The following is a 19,571-nucleotide window of genomic DNA, read 5'->3' on the forward strand; positions in this document are numbered from 1 at the left end:
CGGGGGTATAGAATAGACTCCCGGAAATAGTGACGTCACCGTCCGCGTTCGAAAGCTGCAGAAACTTCTCCCCCTCTGACGTATGCAAGCGTTGAACACCCGTTCGACAACTAAAGCATGACGTAGCAACATGTTAGACCAATCAACAATTTTTAGGAGGTCGCTTACGCTACCGCGAGTAGGGAATATTTTTTCTCTTTCTTTTTTTAACCTAGCAGTCCGAAGCGAGAGCTGTACGAGGAGTCCGAAGCGGTAGATCCACCCATAATTTCAGAGGTAGCCAAAATGTAAATTACTTTAATTTATTTCTTAAAATTTTTCTTTAATTATTGCCTAGGTAATTCAAAATTTTAATGAATAATAATTTTTTCTAAAATTGATCTAATAAGTAGTGCGAAAGCAATAAGTAATTGGTGTTTTTTTTTCCACGTGCACGATTTGTTTTAATTCTCTCCACTCCAGATATTATTTAATTATTTTTTATTTTATACATCTTTTGTGCTATCTTAATTTATCAGCTGGTTTTAATTTGGAAACAGAAAATGATTAATGTGTTGAATATGACTAGTGTCAAATAAAAAGTAATGTTGAAAATTAAACATTGTTCTCTGGGTATACTTTAATTGTAGATTAATGATTTCATTTTGATTCTTAAAAACGATGTATGATTACTAATTTTATTTTTCTTAACAGGCTCCGAATCTGGTTCTAAAATGATATTTTATTCAAATAAACTTCAGTAAATTAACTTATATAAGTAAAAATAATAAGTTGTTAATTGCATAATAATCTAATTAGCAAATATGTATTTTTCCCAAGAGCTTAAAATAAAATTTATTTTTACACAACGGAATTTAAATAAGATATAATAATTAACAAAAATTTAAGATATAACAACACAGATTATTTATATATTTGTATTATTTTTTTTAAACAACTTCGTAGCTATAAAAAGTTTTTTTTTTTTTATCTTCTTTCATTGTTGCTTTGTAAATTCCTTTAGTCTTATTTACCCTTTCATTGATTCATTGCAATTATCAGATCTGACATACTGTGTAGGTTAAAGATGAATGTGAAGTTTAAGTTTGATATTAATGCTACTACTGAATTCAAGTATAAAAATTTCAGTATGTTTTATTTAAAATGACTAGAAATATAAATTTTATTTTGAATTTTTTTTTTTTTCGTAAATATTGTTTTTCTGGTAAATACTTCAGAGTTTCGTTTTCAACAGTCAAACTTAAAAAAGCAGTTTATTTTATTTGTTTATAAGGGAGAGCCAGATAATTTAATTATAAGTTTATTTTTAAGATTAATATTCATTTTTTTTTCTGAAAATAGTTATTCTAATCATCAACTCAAGAAAGAAAGATGCATTTGGAAAATTTCAATTGTTTCCCCAGGTCTTTCAAAGGTATGTGTAAAATTTTAAATATATTTTTAGTGAACTAAGAAATATTGAGATAAAGGGAAAAAAAACCTTGTTTGAATTTCTTTTCTAATTTTTCAATGGACAATTGCAGCGTATCATAATTTTTTTTTATTTTCATATCTAACTTATTGGAAATTCTCTCCTGAAACCGAAAATCTGATTGTTTTCTTCGGCAAATGTTAATTTATTTTGTTATTAAACATGTATATTGCCCCAAAAGGCCTCCGTAAGCGATGCAATCAAAAACGATCGCTGATTGGTTGTGACGTCACATGTGCTGAATGGAAACGTGCCGTCTTCAACCGCTAAAGCTATTTCAATGCTCTTTTAGTTTTGATATCACGTACATCAGCATGTACATTGGAAATCATTAGTAAAAATTTTGTGAATTAAATTTACGGAAAAAATATTTTATTCCACTGACTTTTAAATTAAAATAATGCTCCATTACAGCCTAATTACTTGATTAAAATAAGTCGCAGATTGGATAGAAATAGTATACGTTTGGATAGAGGAAGGATGATTTTATAATTCGTTATTGCATTAAAACAAATCAGTATTTTCATAAATCTAGTTCATTGAAAAATATAAATTCATCATCTTTACAACCTATGTGTTAAAGTTCAAGTATTCAAATAATGTAATTTAATGTTGCTTCTTTTATTTATTTATTTATTACTAGAGTTGAAGGATTTTCTTTTTAAGTGAATATTTTTTTTTCTCTTTTTACTATGCATTAAATATTTAAATATACATTAACGCTCATATTTATTATTCCTTGCGTAAATAGGAATTTCGTTACAGTTAGAAATTATTTTTATTTATAAATTTTAATTCCTTTTTCTGCAATATAATTAACAAAGTATGGCTATTGTTCATTTTCTCCTTATTTTTGCTAACTATTTGTGAGTGCTTGCAATGAAGAATTCTAAAATAGCAAAATTAATACATTATAAATTTTTAATTAAAATAGTTGAAAAAAAAATCTCAGATTAAGCATTTGGTATAGCCGAAAACGTATCAAAACTTTCAAGAGTCTAGTCCAGTGTTTCCCAACCTTTTTTGTGCCGTGCCCCACCTAAGCCTTACTAAAATTTTTATGCCCCCCTATGTAACATATACATAATTTTTAATATTAAAAAAAATTGAATTGTTCGTTTAAGAAACTTAAATGATAGGTTTTAGGAAGAAATCACTAGGAACTAGTTAACGAAACACAGTAAGTAAATTTTCAAAATATATAATGAAAAACTAAAATTCAAAATAATTTTAATAAAAATTTTCCTATAATAATTTAATATTTTAATTTAGTGAGATCCTTGCGCTTCATGCTTGATGCACAGAGATTTTATGTTAGGTTCCGATTTGGTTAGCTTCAGTTTCAAGTCACCCCGTTTTTTTTATATCCAGACGATTTCTTTTTTTTTACCAGTAAATCATTTTACAGCACTAAATCCACATTCAGCTAAATATGAAGATGGAAACGGTAACAATAGTTTTATTTGATTATTTGATTTCTATTTCCTCACAAACCCCTGCCATCACTCCTTTTATATTAACTAACTGACTCATCATTTTGCATTTCTTCATTTTGCAGATACTTCATTTCAGGTTTGTCACTAAAAAAAATCACTAAGAGTATCAAACAGTTTCATAAATCTTTTCAAGAAGTTCCCTTTAGAGAGCCATCTTACTTCAGTGTGAAGTAAAAGTCTCATATGGTCTGTTTTTTTTCTTCACAAAATAGCTTGAAGAGACGCTCGCATTTGGCATTTGTTTTAATAGCATTGATACACTTTATTACTGAATGTAGTACATCATTTAGAACAGGCGAGATGTTTTTAGCTATCAAGTTTTCCCCATGCACAAAAATCATTCCTAGATTCTCATCTTTCATCAATTTTAAGCAGCCATTTTTCTTGCCCATCATATTAGGAGCACCATCTGCAGCACAAGATGTTATATTTTTCATTGGTATATTATTGACCTCTAAGTAGTTTTTTAGCTTATTATATATATCTTTGGAGGTAGTGGTGCTTTCTAATCTTTTACAGAACAACATTTCTTCAGCAAAATGCCCTTTATCAATATATCTTACAAGTTATCAATACTGCCACACTGTCAATCAAAGTTGATTCATCCGTTTGCACTGAAAATTTTCTAGTTTTCAGCTTTTCAACAAGTTGTTTTTCAATATCTTCACTAATTTCATCTATTCTTCTGCTAACAGTGTTATTACTGAGTGGCATAGCTTTTACAATTTTGTCAAGAACCATTTTAAGAAATTCTGATATTGACGGTTTTATTAAATTCTCTACTATAGTATGATTTTTTCCGGGGATCCACTCGCAGCCTGCCGTCTGCTGCAGAGAGGTTAACTTGACGCCGCCAAAAACCCAGTTGATATTTTGTTCTCGTCAAACGAATTAATAATATTTATTGGCCGCAATTATTTAAGAATTTGCTTTTTTTCTTTCAATTTCGGGACCGAAATCTAACCTTGCATTTAAATGGCCCGGAGCAAAAGGGTTAGCTCATGTACAGTCCATTTTCGAATTGCCCCCCTTAGTAATCAAATTGCCCCAAGGTGGGGCGTGGGGCGTGGGCCCCACGTTGGGAAACACTGGTCTAGTCCATTGAAATACATCTGACCATCATCATCACCATAATCTAGTTATACTTAAAATTTCACTTAATTTCTCACTTATTCACATCTAATCAACTCATTTATCCACAAAATTTCAACTAATATCATTAAGCTGGAAGTTTTTGTTTCACTAAAGCTAAAGAACAATAATAAAAAATTAACTTATACAAAATGGAAAGAAATTCCAATGCACATTCTTTATTATTTATTTAATAATTGAAAAATAAACAGTAATGTTGATATCTTTTCTCAATATTTTTATTCTTCGAGTAAATAGGAACTTTGCTATGGCGAAAAATTATTTTTATATGCATTTATAAAATTTAATTCCTGTTTATGTAATAAAGAACTAAGTAAATGCATATGCTTGATTTCAAATACTCTTATAACATAGATTAAGACAATCAAAATAAAGTTAATAAAATCTACTGGAACGTATAATTTTTTTCCTATTTTAACTTTAAATTTTTTGTAGAAAGAATTAATTTAAAGTTTTGCTCGGATCATTTGTTCAGATTGAATTCATGTTAGAATAAGTAAATAAAAATTATCACTAACTTTAGCTCCCCTACATTTTAAAATCTAAAACTATTTATTCCACATAAAAAATTTATCCAACATTTCTTTTACTTAAAATGGAAATAAATCTTCGAAATAAATTTGAAGTATACATTAACATTAAGATTGGTTTAAAAAAAATTAGAAAAAAAACGAAGTTATTTGTATTTAGAACGCATCATTTAATAAGTAATAGCACACACTTTTTTATTGAATTAAAAAATCTTAAATATTCAGAGCTAGAAAATTTCGTCAACTATTAACAATGTTTCAGTGGGTACCATTGAAATTGAAAATTATAAAAATACGTTATATCAAACCCACATTTTTATTAAACGATATTAGGGCTCAATTTTTTTTTTTACAGATAGTTATTGACCATCTAAAATAGTTGGATTTAATTACGAAAATTAAAACGAAAGCGAGTACGTACTGGCTTTCACAGCGCAGCGATTGTAAGTGAACGGCAGATGGACACATGTGACGTCAGTTCGTGAATAATCACGTGACTCCCCGTTTCAGGTGGAAACGAAAGTAAGCGCTTTTTGATAAAAAAAACAACGAAATAAATAGTTTTCTTAGGAAAATAATAAACTGTTTTCTGGGAGTTTTGTAGGATTCTAAATACATTAAAATTTAAAAAAAAATTGACTGTAATTGTCCATTCAAACTGTAACCTTTTTTCCCCGGAAAATTGTAGTTACGCATTTAATAATAATAATTGTGATTAGTGATAAAAGAAAACTTATACATAATTATTCCAGAGCTCATTCTAGGCAGAAAAAAGGGCAGGATGCAAAAGTTTAAAAAAAGGGCATTATTATTCTAAAAAGGCTATAATTTCTTTTTATGGACTTTACGTTCTATGAAAAAACATTGTCAATTAGTAAAAGAATTTTTTTTTTTTTTTAACTTTTTAAAAAGTAGCAAAGCAATCATATTAATTACTAATTTTTATAAGTAAGTTAACATATATATCGAGTTGATGAGCTAATTAGCTTAATAATTTATTTAAAATGCATGCATATATTAATAAAATAATAAATGTATGTTTTTAAGTGTCTGTAGTTATGATTTAATAATTAAAATGATTAATAATAATTATGATTTAATGATAGTGGAAGTAACTGCAAACTTTCAAAGACAAGTGCAACAAGGGCGTGTGGTGGCTGTTTTTCCTTTCCAATATAAATCTATGTATTGACAGCAATGACAAACTAAATAAAAAGAGTTGAAAATAACAAAAGTTTAAGAAATCCATTGAAGAGCTAAGTTGAAGAGTTTAGGGGGGGAAATAAAGAAGGGTTGAGGAAAGAAAGGGCAAAAAGGGATACATCAGGGCTACATAGTGGGTACTTTTGACTGAAAGAGTAGCAGGGTGCTGCACTCTGTTTGCCCTGGCTAGACTGAGTACTGATTATTCATTTAAACTATGCAAAGAAGGCTAAGGTATCTGCCCTTTTTATAAAATACAATGCCCTTTTTTAAACTTGCTGCCCTTTTTTTAAAAAAAAAGAATAGAGCCCTTTTCAATTTTTAGCTCCCTGCCCTTTTTTTTAGTCTAGAATGAACCCTGTCTATATATTATCGGTAATATATAGGTCTGATAATATATCTTCTGATATATATCCGATAATATATCTTCCTATATATTATCGGTAAATTATCAGACACAAAACTAAGAGAAAAAGAATAGTAATAAAATGTATGTTTAAAAAACTGTGGTTCTTAAGAAAATTTTAAAAAAGACATGTTAAACGAAAAAAAAAAAGAAGAAAAGAATGTAAGTCCAAGTGGAAAGGGAGGAAAGCACATCAATATTATAAGAATTGAATAAATTAGGAATGAAACAGACAGGTTAAAAAAAAAAAACTTTCTGAGAAATTTAACAATGCTCAAGACTTGAAACTCTAAGTGAAAACTTGTAGCTAGAAATGTGTAGCAATTTTTGGAATAGAACAAAATAAATTTATATAATTCATGCACTATATAATACTCTAAATGTGTATTTACATAAATTAAATTCTTAATACTTTGAGCTTGAATTCTTAATTTTCACTTTGGTTATTCCTTGTACTTGTGACATTAAATATTTTTCATTATTTCTTTAATGCCTACTTTTTATATTTTAAATTGGTTAAATTTTTTGATTAAAATAATTTCTAGTTTCTTCTGGCACTTATAAATTTTCGTATTTTTTGGGGTTAATTTTTCTAATTTCTGAATTATGTTTTCTTTTTTATTTCCTTCTGTTTTTAATTTATCTAATGTTCTAACCTAATGATTTTTTTATTAACTTATGTTAAAACTTCATTTAGGACAAAACCTGAACGAATTTGAAACAGATTCCGATTGTGCTACTTATGGGGCAAAGTTTGGAAGCAGTATTTCAGAGAAAGCCATTGGCAAGGGTAAGTATTTTTGTAACTTATATTTGCTCATTTTTTTTTTTTTTTTTATATTTGAACTATACATTTTTTTAATTTTTAGGAAGAAATATATGTGATATATTTAATATTTCAAAAAACTTTTCTTTAAACAAAAAAAAATCTGTTTTTGGTTTATATTGAAAAAAAAAAAGATAAGCTCAAATGATACTCAAAGGCAAATTTTAATTCGTTTATACGTATTTCATTGAGACCTTTTCCTTTTTAACCATTAATCTTTTAATAAATAATTCAAAATTTATTCACTTTTGTTTTATAACTAAGCTAATTTGATGTAAAAAAAAATAACGAATTATTTTTAATCTGTTTACATTCTGCTTTACAATCCACTTCAAATGCTAGTAAACATTCATCATCTATAAATGTTAGCATCCCAGAACAGTAATACTGATTCATATTGGGAAACTTTTAGAAAAAAATTAGTATTTTTTTCCATTTTTGTCATAATTAAATCGAAGCGTTTTTCCTGATTAATAAAAAATATTTCTTTTTATTGTATATATAAATACTTTTATTTAAAAGAAAGAAAGAAAAAAAACTTTTTAAGCAATTTGGATTTGAAAAAAGTCTTTGTTTAAACAATCTAATGCTGAATACACTTAAAAAATTTTATTAACAGATTGTTACAACCTAACTAATTATTAATATTTTTTATTAATTCTGTCTTCTTTTTCCTCCTTAAAAAATGATCATTCTAACAGGGTTTCCACGGGTCAGGGAGAACAGGGAATTTTATTTCAACTCCAAAAATCAGGGAAAGTTGCAATTTTCTTACAAAAACCTGGAAAATTCCTTCATTATTCCTGAAAAAAAAAACCAGTCTTAAAATAGTCAGTAACTATACTCAGTTATTGAGATTCGAGTTAAATAATTCTAACATCACAAGTATTTATTGTAACTTTTTTACATTTTAGACATACTGAAATGCTTTTTTCCTCATATAATGATATTTATTTTACACAAGAAATCTAATACTTGACATAACAAATAAAATAATCCAAATTTCATGACGAAAAATTCCGTAGTATAGATAAAATTTGGTATAGATTTTCATTGAAATTTACCTGGAAAAGTCAGGGAATTTTTTTACTGAAATTGAGTGGGAACCCTGTTCTAATGCTACTCAATATGATTCTTCAGCCTCTCCAATTATGTTTTATAACGAAGAGTGCTTATTTCTAGTTACAAGATTGTCACATTTATTTTAATTTGATGGTCGAAATGAGTTTTTACATATGTAAAATGTAAAACTGTTGCACAAATAGTTTTAAAAACATAGTTACTTTTTTCTAGCTAAAACCTATTTGAAGATAAAATTATTATTAATAGGGAGCCTGGATTATAGATTTCATACTCATTTGTACTAGTTTGAACAAATGACTTATGTACTTTTTAATATTACTTGAAAATACAATTTTGATCAAAAAGTTCATAGAATTTATTTACATGCTCAAATTCAACTTTCAATGTTTGACAACAAAATAGTTTCAAGTCTTCTACTTTATCATAAACTTGTAAAATGCTGAAAAACAAGGAAACGAAGGAGAGTAAAAAATTATTGTTTGTACAAATAAAAGTTACATGAATTTAAACATATATTTTATTTTAATAAAGAAAGAACATCGTTTAGCAAAAATAGCATATAAGTTTGAAAATTTTTTTAAAATTTTCCTGCATGTCTAATTATAAATTTAAGTATTAGTTGACAGTTGTAATGAAAGTTAGGAATTCAATTTATTTACCAGACACAATTTTTTTCAAAATCTAACTTTTTTTAAAAATTAATTAAAAAATTAGTAAACTATGCTATTACAACAAAATCAAGACTTTAGTCTTGCAGTAAAGGTCTTTTTTTTCTATAAAATAATTTAAAGGTAAGGGTTTTCAGCGAAAACTAAAATGTCTTAGCTCTCACTGAAAACAAAACTCAAGCTGAATACAAGTTTATCACTAAGTTAATTTTGTCCAGTTACATTAAATATATTTAGAAGAATATCTTGTGGGCACATACAGTTGTAGTTTAGAATTTCCAAAAGTTTTAAATGACAAATAATTGATTTCTGTGTATTTTTAAGCATACTTTATGCATATAATATGATTAGAGAATTATTTAATTAAAAATAACTTTATAAATTCACTGTTTTATTTTTTTACTGTTTTCATTTTCTAACAGTTAGCAGAAACAAATATAAATTTTTATGTAACAATTCAAATGTGTTGCAGTGTAATCTAATCTTATGTAATAAAATAAACGATTTTTTTTCTAAACTGAATTATTTAATAAGTATCGAGCATTGAAGGTTTTTAATGTAAATAAATCTCTTTTCAATATTTTTTTTAAAAAGTCATGGTTTTTTTCCAATTTTGCTATTCAGGAGATGTTGTTTACCCCTTAAAAACTTCTATTTATTTCAGTGAAAATATTTTTATGGTATTTCTCCCCATTTAGAGTGTCACATTAATTAGCACCTTTTTCCTTTCTATTTTTCCACCTTAATGTTTCAAACTTGTTCCCTTAAAACAGTGTTTTACTGTCTCCAAAGTATTGCTTTTTTACTTCAGAACTTAAATAAAGTAAAAACATTTTAACATCATAAATCGTTTAAATTATTGTTCATGCTTGACCATTACTTTGTGTATTTTTCTATTTTGAATTATTACTATTTTATATATTCTTATGGTTTAATAAAGCTTTTGATTATTCTTTTTAATTTCAATTTTGAACTATTCTTATTTGAACAGTAATAAATGTAAATATTTACCTAGTTCTCTTGTGTATTATAATAAAGCAGATTAATTTTTTAAAAAAATAATAAATGTGAAACTTCATTGTTTTTCATTTATTCTATTTTAAATTACTTAACTTATATTAACTTTCTTTCTAGCTTTTATTCGGAAAGTGTTTTCTGTATTGATGGTTCAGTTGGCAATCACTGTTGGAGTTATTTGCCTCTTTCTTCACAGGTGAGTTTTTGGCTCAAATATTATTACAAACGTTATTTTTTCATTATTCATTCTTTAATTTTAAGATTTAAGAGCCTCTCTGCAGAATGCTATATTATTTCAATTTTAAATTATTTTTGCGAAATTTTATGTTTAATATTTAATTTTTATTCAATGGAATGCAATGCCTTTTAATTTAATTTGTTAATTAAGCTTGTTAAATAATAATCATTATTCACATTTTAGAAGAAAATATTTTAATTTATAAAATAAGTATAATATACTACTTTTTAATATCAGGTTTAGTAAAGTGGAGATATATTGAAAGACATATATTTTCTCCTTTTAATGTGAATTCTCATATTGGCCCTCAACTTGACTAAATGGATCATGATATATTACAATGAAGTCATTTAATAAAATTTTAGTCCTATCATTGAAACATTTTTGTTCTTATTTAGGCAACTATTTTCATAATTTTAGGCAACTATTTTTATGCTTTAGGCTACTAGGAGCAACTATTTTGTTCATTTTTTTCTGTGGCAACCCTGCCGTAGGTACTACAGAATTTTAGGGGATTCTGGGCAAATTCATGAGTAATTGTTTGTTGTTAGAACTTTCCATTGGACAGTAACAACTTTATAAAATATTTAATTTTTAAATTCTGAGAATTCTATGAATTTTTACAAGTCATATGAATTAACGATTTTTTTATTTTTGTATCATAAGTCGGTTGCATTTTTAACAATATACAAGTAATATACAAGTTTGCATTTTTAACAATATACATATATACAAGTAACCAAGTATGCTTAAAATAACTTTCGTATGTTACAGTTAGAGTAACTAATTTTTCATAATGTGAAAAAATACAGACATTGCTATAGTTTTGCTTTTGAAATGATAAGTGACATTATTTAACTCTCATCATTTGGCATAGTTTTAAAAAATAAATAACACAAGCACATGGAATTTGTAGTTTTAAGTACATAGAATTGCAAAGTCTTAGAATTTTGTAGAGAAAGTTCAAAATTTTGAGAATGTACAATGTAATTTTTTGGTATTCTATTTGAATCTTTTTTTTACTTGAAATGAAAATAAATTTCAGAATATTGTAGATAGAAAAAGGCAAAAAAAAATTTATAATAAATAGTTTTTATAGTAAAAAAAAAGAAATATATATCAAAACTTTACTATGCACATGAATACATTGAATGACTGTTATATAAATTGTTCTTTCACTGCTCAAGCCATTATATAATTTATCTAATTAAAAGACTTTACTTTTATGAAACTGAAATAAGTAGCTGTGAACCATATAATTTTTAAGTATTTTTTGTTTGTAAGTTAGTATGTATTTTTTTTTTTTTTTTTTAGTGATTCTGTGCGAAATTATACAGCTAAACATGCTGAGATGATTAGTGTTGCTCTGTAAGTTGTGTTTTTTATTTTAAATTTAAGTCGTGGTTTGTTCTATTAGTTACTTTTGAGTACTTAGGTTTATTCGTAATGCATTTGGTCTGGTTTACTGGCAAAAGAATGTCCATTCCTGGTGCGTTTGCATTAGTAATCTTTTTAAAAGTTTATTGCATTTTTATAATAATCAAATCCTCTAAATCGTAATTTTTATTATAATTTAATCCGTGCTTCATTTTTAAATAAACATTTCTCGGATATTTTATTTGATGTCTCATATTATTAAAAACCACTTAATTAGTCGTTATTCAAACACTGTAGTTTGATGATACTAAAAATAATACAGTAAAGAAGGAACTTCAAAGAAGGTACAGTTTCATATTATGCATTTGTCCAAGTAGCCTAACGAAATTTAATACTGGTATTTAGATTCAATTTTTAAGGGCTCAGAAGAAAGTGTTCTCAACAGTGTAAATTTGCCACTCAAGTTATTAAGGTTGACTTCCGATAAACCTGTAAGTGAATTATCCAGGGCACGTAGCGTTTTACAAACATTTAAATGAATCAAAAAGAATTTACATTCAAGAAAGCGTTATGCAAATATTGTAATTTTTTTATAAACCAGCAATCCACAAATTAGTTTGTTCTCTGGGCAGATAAGTAGGTGGTTAAAAGGAAAAAAAGACTGGTTGGAAAAAGGTGTTTGTCTTCATTCAACCAATAAGGTAACTAGCTGAAGACATCATGAAAATATTTTTTAAATAATTGTTTTCCCTATTAAATGTATTATCATAATTTTATTTAAAGATTAATATATATTAAATTCTCTATTCCTTTATCTTTTAATTTCTAAAAATTCTTTCAGTTTCATGACGTTTATGTGGATGATTGCTATGACTTACTGTAAATATGTTGGAAGAACCTTTCCATTAAATTTCATTTGCCTCTTTTTATATGTAAGTTATTTTCAATTTTTTTTTTTTTTTTAAAATTCTGTATTCCTTAAAATAAAGTGATTTATACAAAAATTTTAGTATTTAGAATATGTTAATGCACGTGTTGTTGTATTTAGGTTTTTTTCATGCAAATTTTAATATTCTCTGTTTTTTTCTAAATAGCATTAATAGTTGTAAATGCTTATGTTAGCAGAGAGCTTCACCTTTTGTGTCAACCCTTTTACTCATTGCGGCAAATCTTAAATTTAAGCCCATTCATATTTTTTTAATACCTAACAAAGCAATATTTGTAAGTATGTAATCATCTTGATTATATAGTAAAACATCATATTTTATCGAATCAAAAAAAAAAAATTGTTTTTTTTTTTTTTTTTTTTTTTTTTTTGAAAAACTATTACACGTAATCTAACTGTAATAATATTACATTTATGCTTTTTTAAGATCATTGATTAAAATCACATAGCAATTAACATATAATAGTAAATATAGTAATGTAATCCTTGATTAAAAACACATATACTTTGATACTATTATGTTTTTTTTTCAGGCAAAACAAAAGTGTAGACAACTAATTTAATTAACCTCAGTTAAATTTTAAATTTTTACAAGCATCATATAGATAGAAAATGTTGCCCTGATCTGTGGTTTATTTTTTTAAAGGATACAATTTAGAAATAATTATTTCTGATCATTAAAAACAAAACTAAATTAGGTTTATGTTTGAAAATTTTTTTTTACAAACAGTAAAAATTTAGAAAGCTTTTAACCATATGTATTCTGAACTAATCAATAAAATGAAATTCTTGCAATAAAAAATCTAGCTTAAAAATTAATAATTTTGGTCAGTTTTGACATTTGCTAATAAAATTATAATAAAGTTACCTATATTGGTTAATTTTTATTCATTGAAAAAAAGTTCTGCGATTTGAGAAAAATTATTGGTAGTGATACATATTTCTATATAAAACTGTTCTAATATTCAATAAAAGAAAGGAAATAAATGTTTTAGCTTTCATTCAAAAGTGTGTTAATGTTTAACTCTATCATTTTAAATTGTATAGCAGACATAGAACAATTCTAAAGAATTAAAACACTGATTAAAATGCTCGAAATTGCCACTAAAAATGTTTCGTTTTTAATATATGTTAGAAGCTCATTATAATAAAATCAGAAAAATTAAATAATAAAAACAGTCTTAATGACTTTTGATCTAATTATTGACTTGTCAAAGTACGGATAATCTTAAGATGTTGTGAAAAAAATTTGGTCTTAATCTTTATTTTGATCTCATAATTAATAAAAAATAAAGACTGCATTATTTTGTTGTGTAGAATTTCAAAGGTAAATTATACTTAATGGTTGAAGTTGATTACAAAATTTTCCTATTAAATATTGCTTTTTCAGTTTTTTAAATTTGATAACTAATTAACTATTACTAATATTCTCTCACGAACAGAGCTGTTTCAAACAACTTTAATACATAACGACAATGGAATATGTGGGGGGGGATTTACCTATTTAAGAAAAAATTGATAGATTTTTTTTTCAGTATGAAACTTACTACACATTTATCAAAGTAAGATTAAAAATAAATTTAGATGAAGATTGTGTTTGCATAATATTTATTAATTGCTATCAGTTTACGCCATATATATCTAATATTATGTTTACAATTGAAATAATATTATTTAATTCTTTTCAGACATTCGCTGAATCTTTTCGCATAGGAGTTCATGCTGGGTAAGTAAAATAATTATATGTATGATTGCAATAAACTGTTTAAATCTAGGGTTATCAAACTTTTCAATTCATGCGTCTTTTCTAGTTTTAATTCCTTTTTTCTTTCTTAATAGTTAGAATCTCAATAATCGTTTAAGAACTCGTAAAATATCATTAGTAAAGTGACAGGTAACAATAAAAATGTTTATGGGTAATCAGGGGTCTGTTTAGAAGAAATTTGGGTCCATTAACGGACCCTTCACAAATTATATTTTCATAAAAACGGACCCTTCACAAAATATTTTACCTTAAAAACGGACCTTTCACAAAACAATTAACCTTTAAATCGGACCCTTCACAAATTTGTTTATCTTCATTATTGTTTTGTTAATCTAATAAACCCTACCCAGGATGGGAGGGAAGAAAGACAGATGTAAACGAACTAAATTTTGTCTTAGGCAAACGCTTCTTCCGAATATTCAGCGTTCAGCAGTATAGGCTAAATACCAAATATTTGTATGTTGCATCTCTAACTTAGTTGCAGCAATTGCCGTTTATTTTTTTAAATTTTATTTTTTTTAATTATAATTTTACAGTGTTAAGCATAATCTTGTAGCTTTTACAATTTAAAAACTCCTTGAAAAAGTTTTTTTGCAATAACGCACCCTATTTGCCCAAATTCACAGAAGCAGGACCCAGGTTGAAAGAATGTGACTTAACGTTTATTTTATATTCACAAATTACAAGTAATTTTTTCACAATTTTACAAAAACGTACCTTTCACAAAATGTCTGGACGGGCCCCTGGTAATTCTGGATAAAACAAAAATAGAAATATAAGCTGAGGAAAAAAATGGTAATGCTCTAAAGTGAGTGTAAAAATATATATCACATTACGACAATTCCAGTATATAATACGTATAGTATAACTTAATCAGACAAGTGACTTTTCAGTATTTTTTTCTGCTATTGCGCATTTAATATCTCAAGATAGGCTCTCAAATTGCCATTTTAGAATTTCTTTTCTGATTGGGTCACGTGTCTTTAATATTTGCAGTAGTATTGAATGTGTTATTTCTTCCAAAAGAAAATGCAAATGAAATATTTTTGGTGTCACTTTATTTTTTTAGAGACACTGAGAGCATGTGTAACTTTTATTAGTGTCCAAATGAGAAAAAAAGGAAGAGCCATTAAATTTCTCAAAATGAGACTTATCACCTCAAAAATGTTTTGAATAAATTTGAGTTCTGGAGTTTAAAAATTTCTCTGGTAGAAGAATGGGAGGGTCTTCCACAAGTCCTCCTTAACTCCCTTATTAACAGCATGCATACTCGTTGTGCATGCTGTCTGTCTATCAGGGGTGACCATACAACATACTAGAGGCAACACACACTGTACAAGCCTCACTTTTATTGTCCTCTTTTATCCTTAAGTTCAGACTACATTGGATTTATTGGCAATAGGTCTTGCCAGTGAATGGCACTTTCATTTTTGTTTTGCATACTTTATTATCATGGAATAAGCTATATCCATACCTAATTTCATTTATTTATATTCAGTATTTCTTTTAGATATTTAGGAAAATGTCTTCCATCTCTTAATTTTGTCCACCAGTATATTTAGTATTAATTTATCCTTTTTTTACATTTGACAAATTTCTTGTTTAGATAATGTCTTCATCTAATTTTAGTGCTTATGAAGCTGAGGAAGTCATGTGGGCTGCTGGAATTTGTGCAGTAAGTAAAACATAATTCATTGCAAAGTAAAATTTCAAATGTACCCTCTTTTTAAAAAAAAAATAATTTTGACTTTTCTTTCTTTTTAGTTTATATTTTCAGGTTTAACTGCTTCTGCACTTCAAACCAAGGTAATATTTAGATTTAATTTATTCAATTCTATATCATTATTTTCCATAAATTTTAAATATTGTCTTTCATTAACAGTATGATTTTACCTTGAGGGGAGGATTTCTGTTTGTGGCTCTGCTGTACTTTGTTATCTTTGGAATTTTTGCTATTTTCCTTCATGATAAAGTATGTATTTGTCATTTTTTTCCCTTATTATATATTCTAATAATACTTACTTTGTATGTTACGTACCAAATCAGAATTATCCGTACTTTATTGATGAGATCTTTCATTTCTAGATTATACAGCTGGCTTATGCTTGTGTCTTTCCTCTCCTATTTTCTATGGTGAGTATCAAATAATTTTACATTGTATGTACTGTAATTAAACTTCCTGCATTATAATTCATATAATATCCTGTACTGCATTACCTTATTTTAAATGTATGTTTAAAAAGTTTTATCTACACAAGGTTTATCTCAGAGCCATACTTTTCCCCATTTTAACATTTACCTCTTTTTTGTATAGTTATTTGTTTTTGAAAACTGACCACGCTATCGAAAATTTCTACTGTACATTTTTTCTTTAAAAAAATAATCAAAAGACCAATCAGCATCGATTTTAAATCCTTCAGTTGATAAATATTAAAAAGCCGACCGGCCTGTGTAGGAGTCCGGGAACTGGCCTGGCATCAGAAAGGTTCTGGGTTCGAATCCTGGGCAAGGCGTAGATGTTCTTTCCTTCTCTGTACTATCTGTCCTTACCGTGGGAGTAACGTTGGTCCATCTAATATGGTGCCCCTGAACGAGTGGCCAGCAAATCTGCTCTTCATATGCTTGTATGACAACGAAAGGGGTTTCTCCAGGTGGGCATCGGGAAAACGATATATATATATATATATATATATATTAATGTCAGGTGCTGTTAATTTGAATTTTTTAATATGATTTGTTAGGGTAGTGTTTCCCAAACTGTGAACCCTTTCTAAATTTTTCATAATGCTGTGTACCACTAACAAAAAAATGAATGTATTTTTTAAAAAATATGTTTATTTTTCTTTTTTGGTACAAAGTTTTGTTAATAAGTTTATTTGCATCAGTGAGAAGGATAATATTGTTTTTGCTGTGATAAAAAAATTGCTCAAATGTTAAAAATCAAAACTGGCTGTTGACTCCACTATTGTTGACACACTGGCTGTTGACTCCAACTGGTAACTCAGTAAAAAACAGCCAATACAAAAATATGTAATCGTAAATTTTCATGGCTAACTTTGTTAAATAAAATGTTTTGAAGTTTCGTTTGTTGTAAGGTATTTCGCATAAGAACGCGTACCCCTGGGGGTATGCGTACCTCACTTTGGGAAACACTGTTAGGGGATCATTTACTGTTTGTTTAATTTTTATTAAGTATTGTCAATTAAACTCCGTTTTTACATGGTAAGTTTTGCTATTTATATCATTGATATTTACAGGGTGCATAGCGTTTTTAAAAAGTGGTTAAAGGTGCTTATTTTTGATTTCAGTCTTTTAAAAGCCTTTAAAGGTGCTTTTTTTCATTGGATGTTTTTAAAAAATGCTTAATTTTCCATTTCTCAAAATGAGATTTTTCCTTTACTATGTTGATTTTCGCTTCAAATTATGCAAAAAGACGCAGTTCACATTGTTCTATTCAACGTTTTCACAATTCATTCAAACCCAATCTATTTCGGCGTATTGTCAGCCCGTAGCGTATGAAAACTCCATTCGTTTTACATGATTCAAATTTTTATAATTTTTGACAATTGTCAAAAACGAGGCCAAAAGTTTTTTTTTTATATGACTATTAAAACAAGATAAAACCGTCAATTGTCAAAAATTTTCCAACCCTATGTAATTATGATATTTTTTTGAAGTGTTTAAAAATATTTTTTGAGTGCTTGAAAAGTGCTTAAGAGGTGCTTATTTTTTGTTGAATAATTTGGCGCCGCACCCTGATTTATATTGCTCATTTGTTTTATATTGTGGTATAATCTTATTCAATTAAAATTTTATATTAGTAACAGTTAATTATTTCAAGGTGATTTGAAAATGTTTTTGAATGCTATATCTTTTAGTAGCCCGTTCATTTCCTAATGATATACATAAGATTTATCAATTCTCCTGTTTATTGTAAAAAAATTTGCTGCACACAAAGTATTCTTCAAATTGTTGTCCGAAATGCGTTCTTTAGATTTTTTAATTACCTATAATTTTCCTGTTTCGTAATCTTATGCCTAATAGTTTCTTAACATGTTACATGTCTTATTGGGTTAATTCAGTTTCTCCACTTTTTGAATTTTTGTATCCCTAGTATATTATACATGAAGATAGCATTTAATATTTTATTGATTAAAAGGTTAGACATAGTTAAAAAAATTATTTTAACCTTGGCAATTTTATATTTGTTGCAAATTAAAACTTCATTGGATCATTTACATAAAAGCTTAGTTGATTTTTTTCCCAATTTTTATATGAACCAATTCCTTAATAATTGATTGATATTGAGCAAATTCTTTCGTTACCAAGTTTCATTAAAATATATTTTGAATTTGTGGATGCACTGAATACATTTTTCAACATTGAATATATTTAATTTCATAATTTTAAATATTGATTATTTTTCAGTACTTGGGTTTTGATACTCAACTTCTGATTGGAGGTCATCACAAATATTTGATATCACCTGAAGAATACATTTTTGAGAAATATTGGCTCTCACCTGCTACATACATTTTTATTGCTTTGAAATTGTACCTGGACATTAATTATTAACCTCTTCATCTAAATAATTTTGTGTATTCCTACATCAAAATCTTGTGATATTGTAATTGATTTTTTTAAAACTAAATTGTTAAAATTTAAAAACAGTTTTTATAAATAAAATTGTTTTTTAATGGTTGTGAAATTATGTTTGCACACAGTTGTAGATATTGTATTTACTGTATTTCAAAGTTGTGGTACCGATTGCAGTTAACAAAAGAAAATACACAAAACAACGTGTTCTCAAGATTAAACCATATCTGATAGAAAGGACAACTAAATGTAGTATAGTTTGTTTATAGAAGGAACTCCCCTCACCACGAAGTTTAAAGCCACCTGCTGCTGTGGAAACTAGAAATAACGCATTTTCAAAGAGGGGAGCTTCTTTCTCCCCTGGTTCCCTTTCTCTCACCGACCCGAGCCAAAACCTGTCTTTTACAGGGTTGCAAAAAACCCACCTGCCCAATTAAACCCGTCCGGGTTTTACTGGGTAAAACCCACCCTAGAGTGGGTTTTTCTAAGATTGATTTCGTTTTTAATCCTCTGTTATATTAAAGAGCTATTCTATTGAAATATTTATGTAGTCTAGGCTAAAAAAAATTTTAACCTCTAGCGAAAAAATTAATTGTGTTGAAGACTGGAGAGTCACCTTGCTGACTTGATTCGACTGTATAGTCATTGATTATTCGGTGCCATTTATTCGCTTTCTATGCAAATAAAGAATATTCCTCAAATATTTTTTAAGATTAAAATATAAGTAAAAAGTAATCCTGTGTTAAAATAAGTTTCAAATGTGTGATGTATGTGCGTACATATAGTATTTTGTATCG

At 27.2% G+C, this 19,571-nt stretch overlaps 1 protein-coding gene and 1 long non-coding RNA gene across 5 annotated transcripts; both read left to right on the top strand.

The window, feature by feature from the left end:
* Window positions 1-135: 135 nt before the first annotated feature.
* Window positions 136-18,886, top strand: LOC107447950 (protein lifeguard 1). 4 transcript variants are annotated; one of them, XM_016062996.4, is made up of 12 exons: window positions 136-276; window positions 1,342-1,414; window positions 6,956-7,048; window positions 9,970-10,048; window positions 11,405-11,458; window positions 12,309-12,399; window positions 14,102-14,139; window positions 15,808-15,853; window positions 15,943-15,984; window positions 16,061-16,150; window positions 16,264-16,311; window positions 18,607-18,886. In XM_016062996.4, the coding sequence occupies exons 2-12, from the start codon at window positions 1,372-1,374 to the stop codon at window positions 18,751-18,753; spliced, it is 771 nt and encodes a 256-aa protein (XP_015918482.1). In that variant the 5' UTR covers window positions 136-276; window positions 1,342-1,371; the 3' UTR covers window positions 18,754-18,886. The 4 variants fall into 4 exon arrangements, with proteins under 4 accessions (XP_015918482.1, XP_015918481.1, XP_042897383.1 ...); XM_016062995.4 differs by having other exon boundaries at window positions 150-287; XM_043041449.3 differs by lacking the exon at window positions 16,061-16,150 and having other exon boundaries at window positions 150-287.
* LOC147813921 (uncharacterized) lies at window positions 1,952-5,172 on the top strand. Its single transcript, XR_015432616.1, has 2 exons — window positions 1,952-2,072; window positions 5,005-5,172. It is a non-coding gene; the product is annotated as an uncharacterized LOC147813921 (long non-coding RNA).
* Window positions 18,887-19,571: the final 685 nt, after the last annotated feature.

The sequence above is a fragment of the Parasteatoda tepidariorum genome, chromosome 3 (genome assembly GCF_982258835.1).
Source record: "Parasteatoda tepidariorum strain Cologne lab strain chromosome 3, Ptep-v5.0, whole genome shotgun sequence".
NCBI lineage: Eukaryota > Metazoa > Arthropoda > Arachnida > Araneae > Theridiidae > Parasteatoda > Parasteatoda tepidariorum.

Coding starts and splice junctions, on each gene's coding strand:
- LOC107447950 (XM_016062996.4), top strand. CDS start 1,372: ATGCATTTGGAAAATTTCAATTGTTTCCCCAGGTCTTTCAAAG. Junction 11,459..12,308: donor GAGATGATTAGTGTTGCTCT/GTAAGTTGTGTT, acceptor AAATTCTTTCAG/TTTCATGACGTTTATGTGGA. Junction 15,854..15,942: donor GGGCTGCTGGAATTTGTGCA/GTAAGTAAAACA, acceptor CTTTCTTTTTAG/TTTATATTTTCAGGTTTAAC.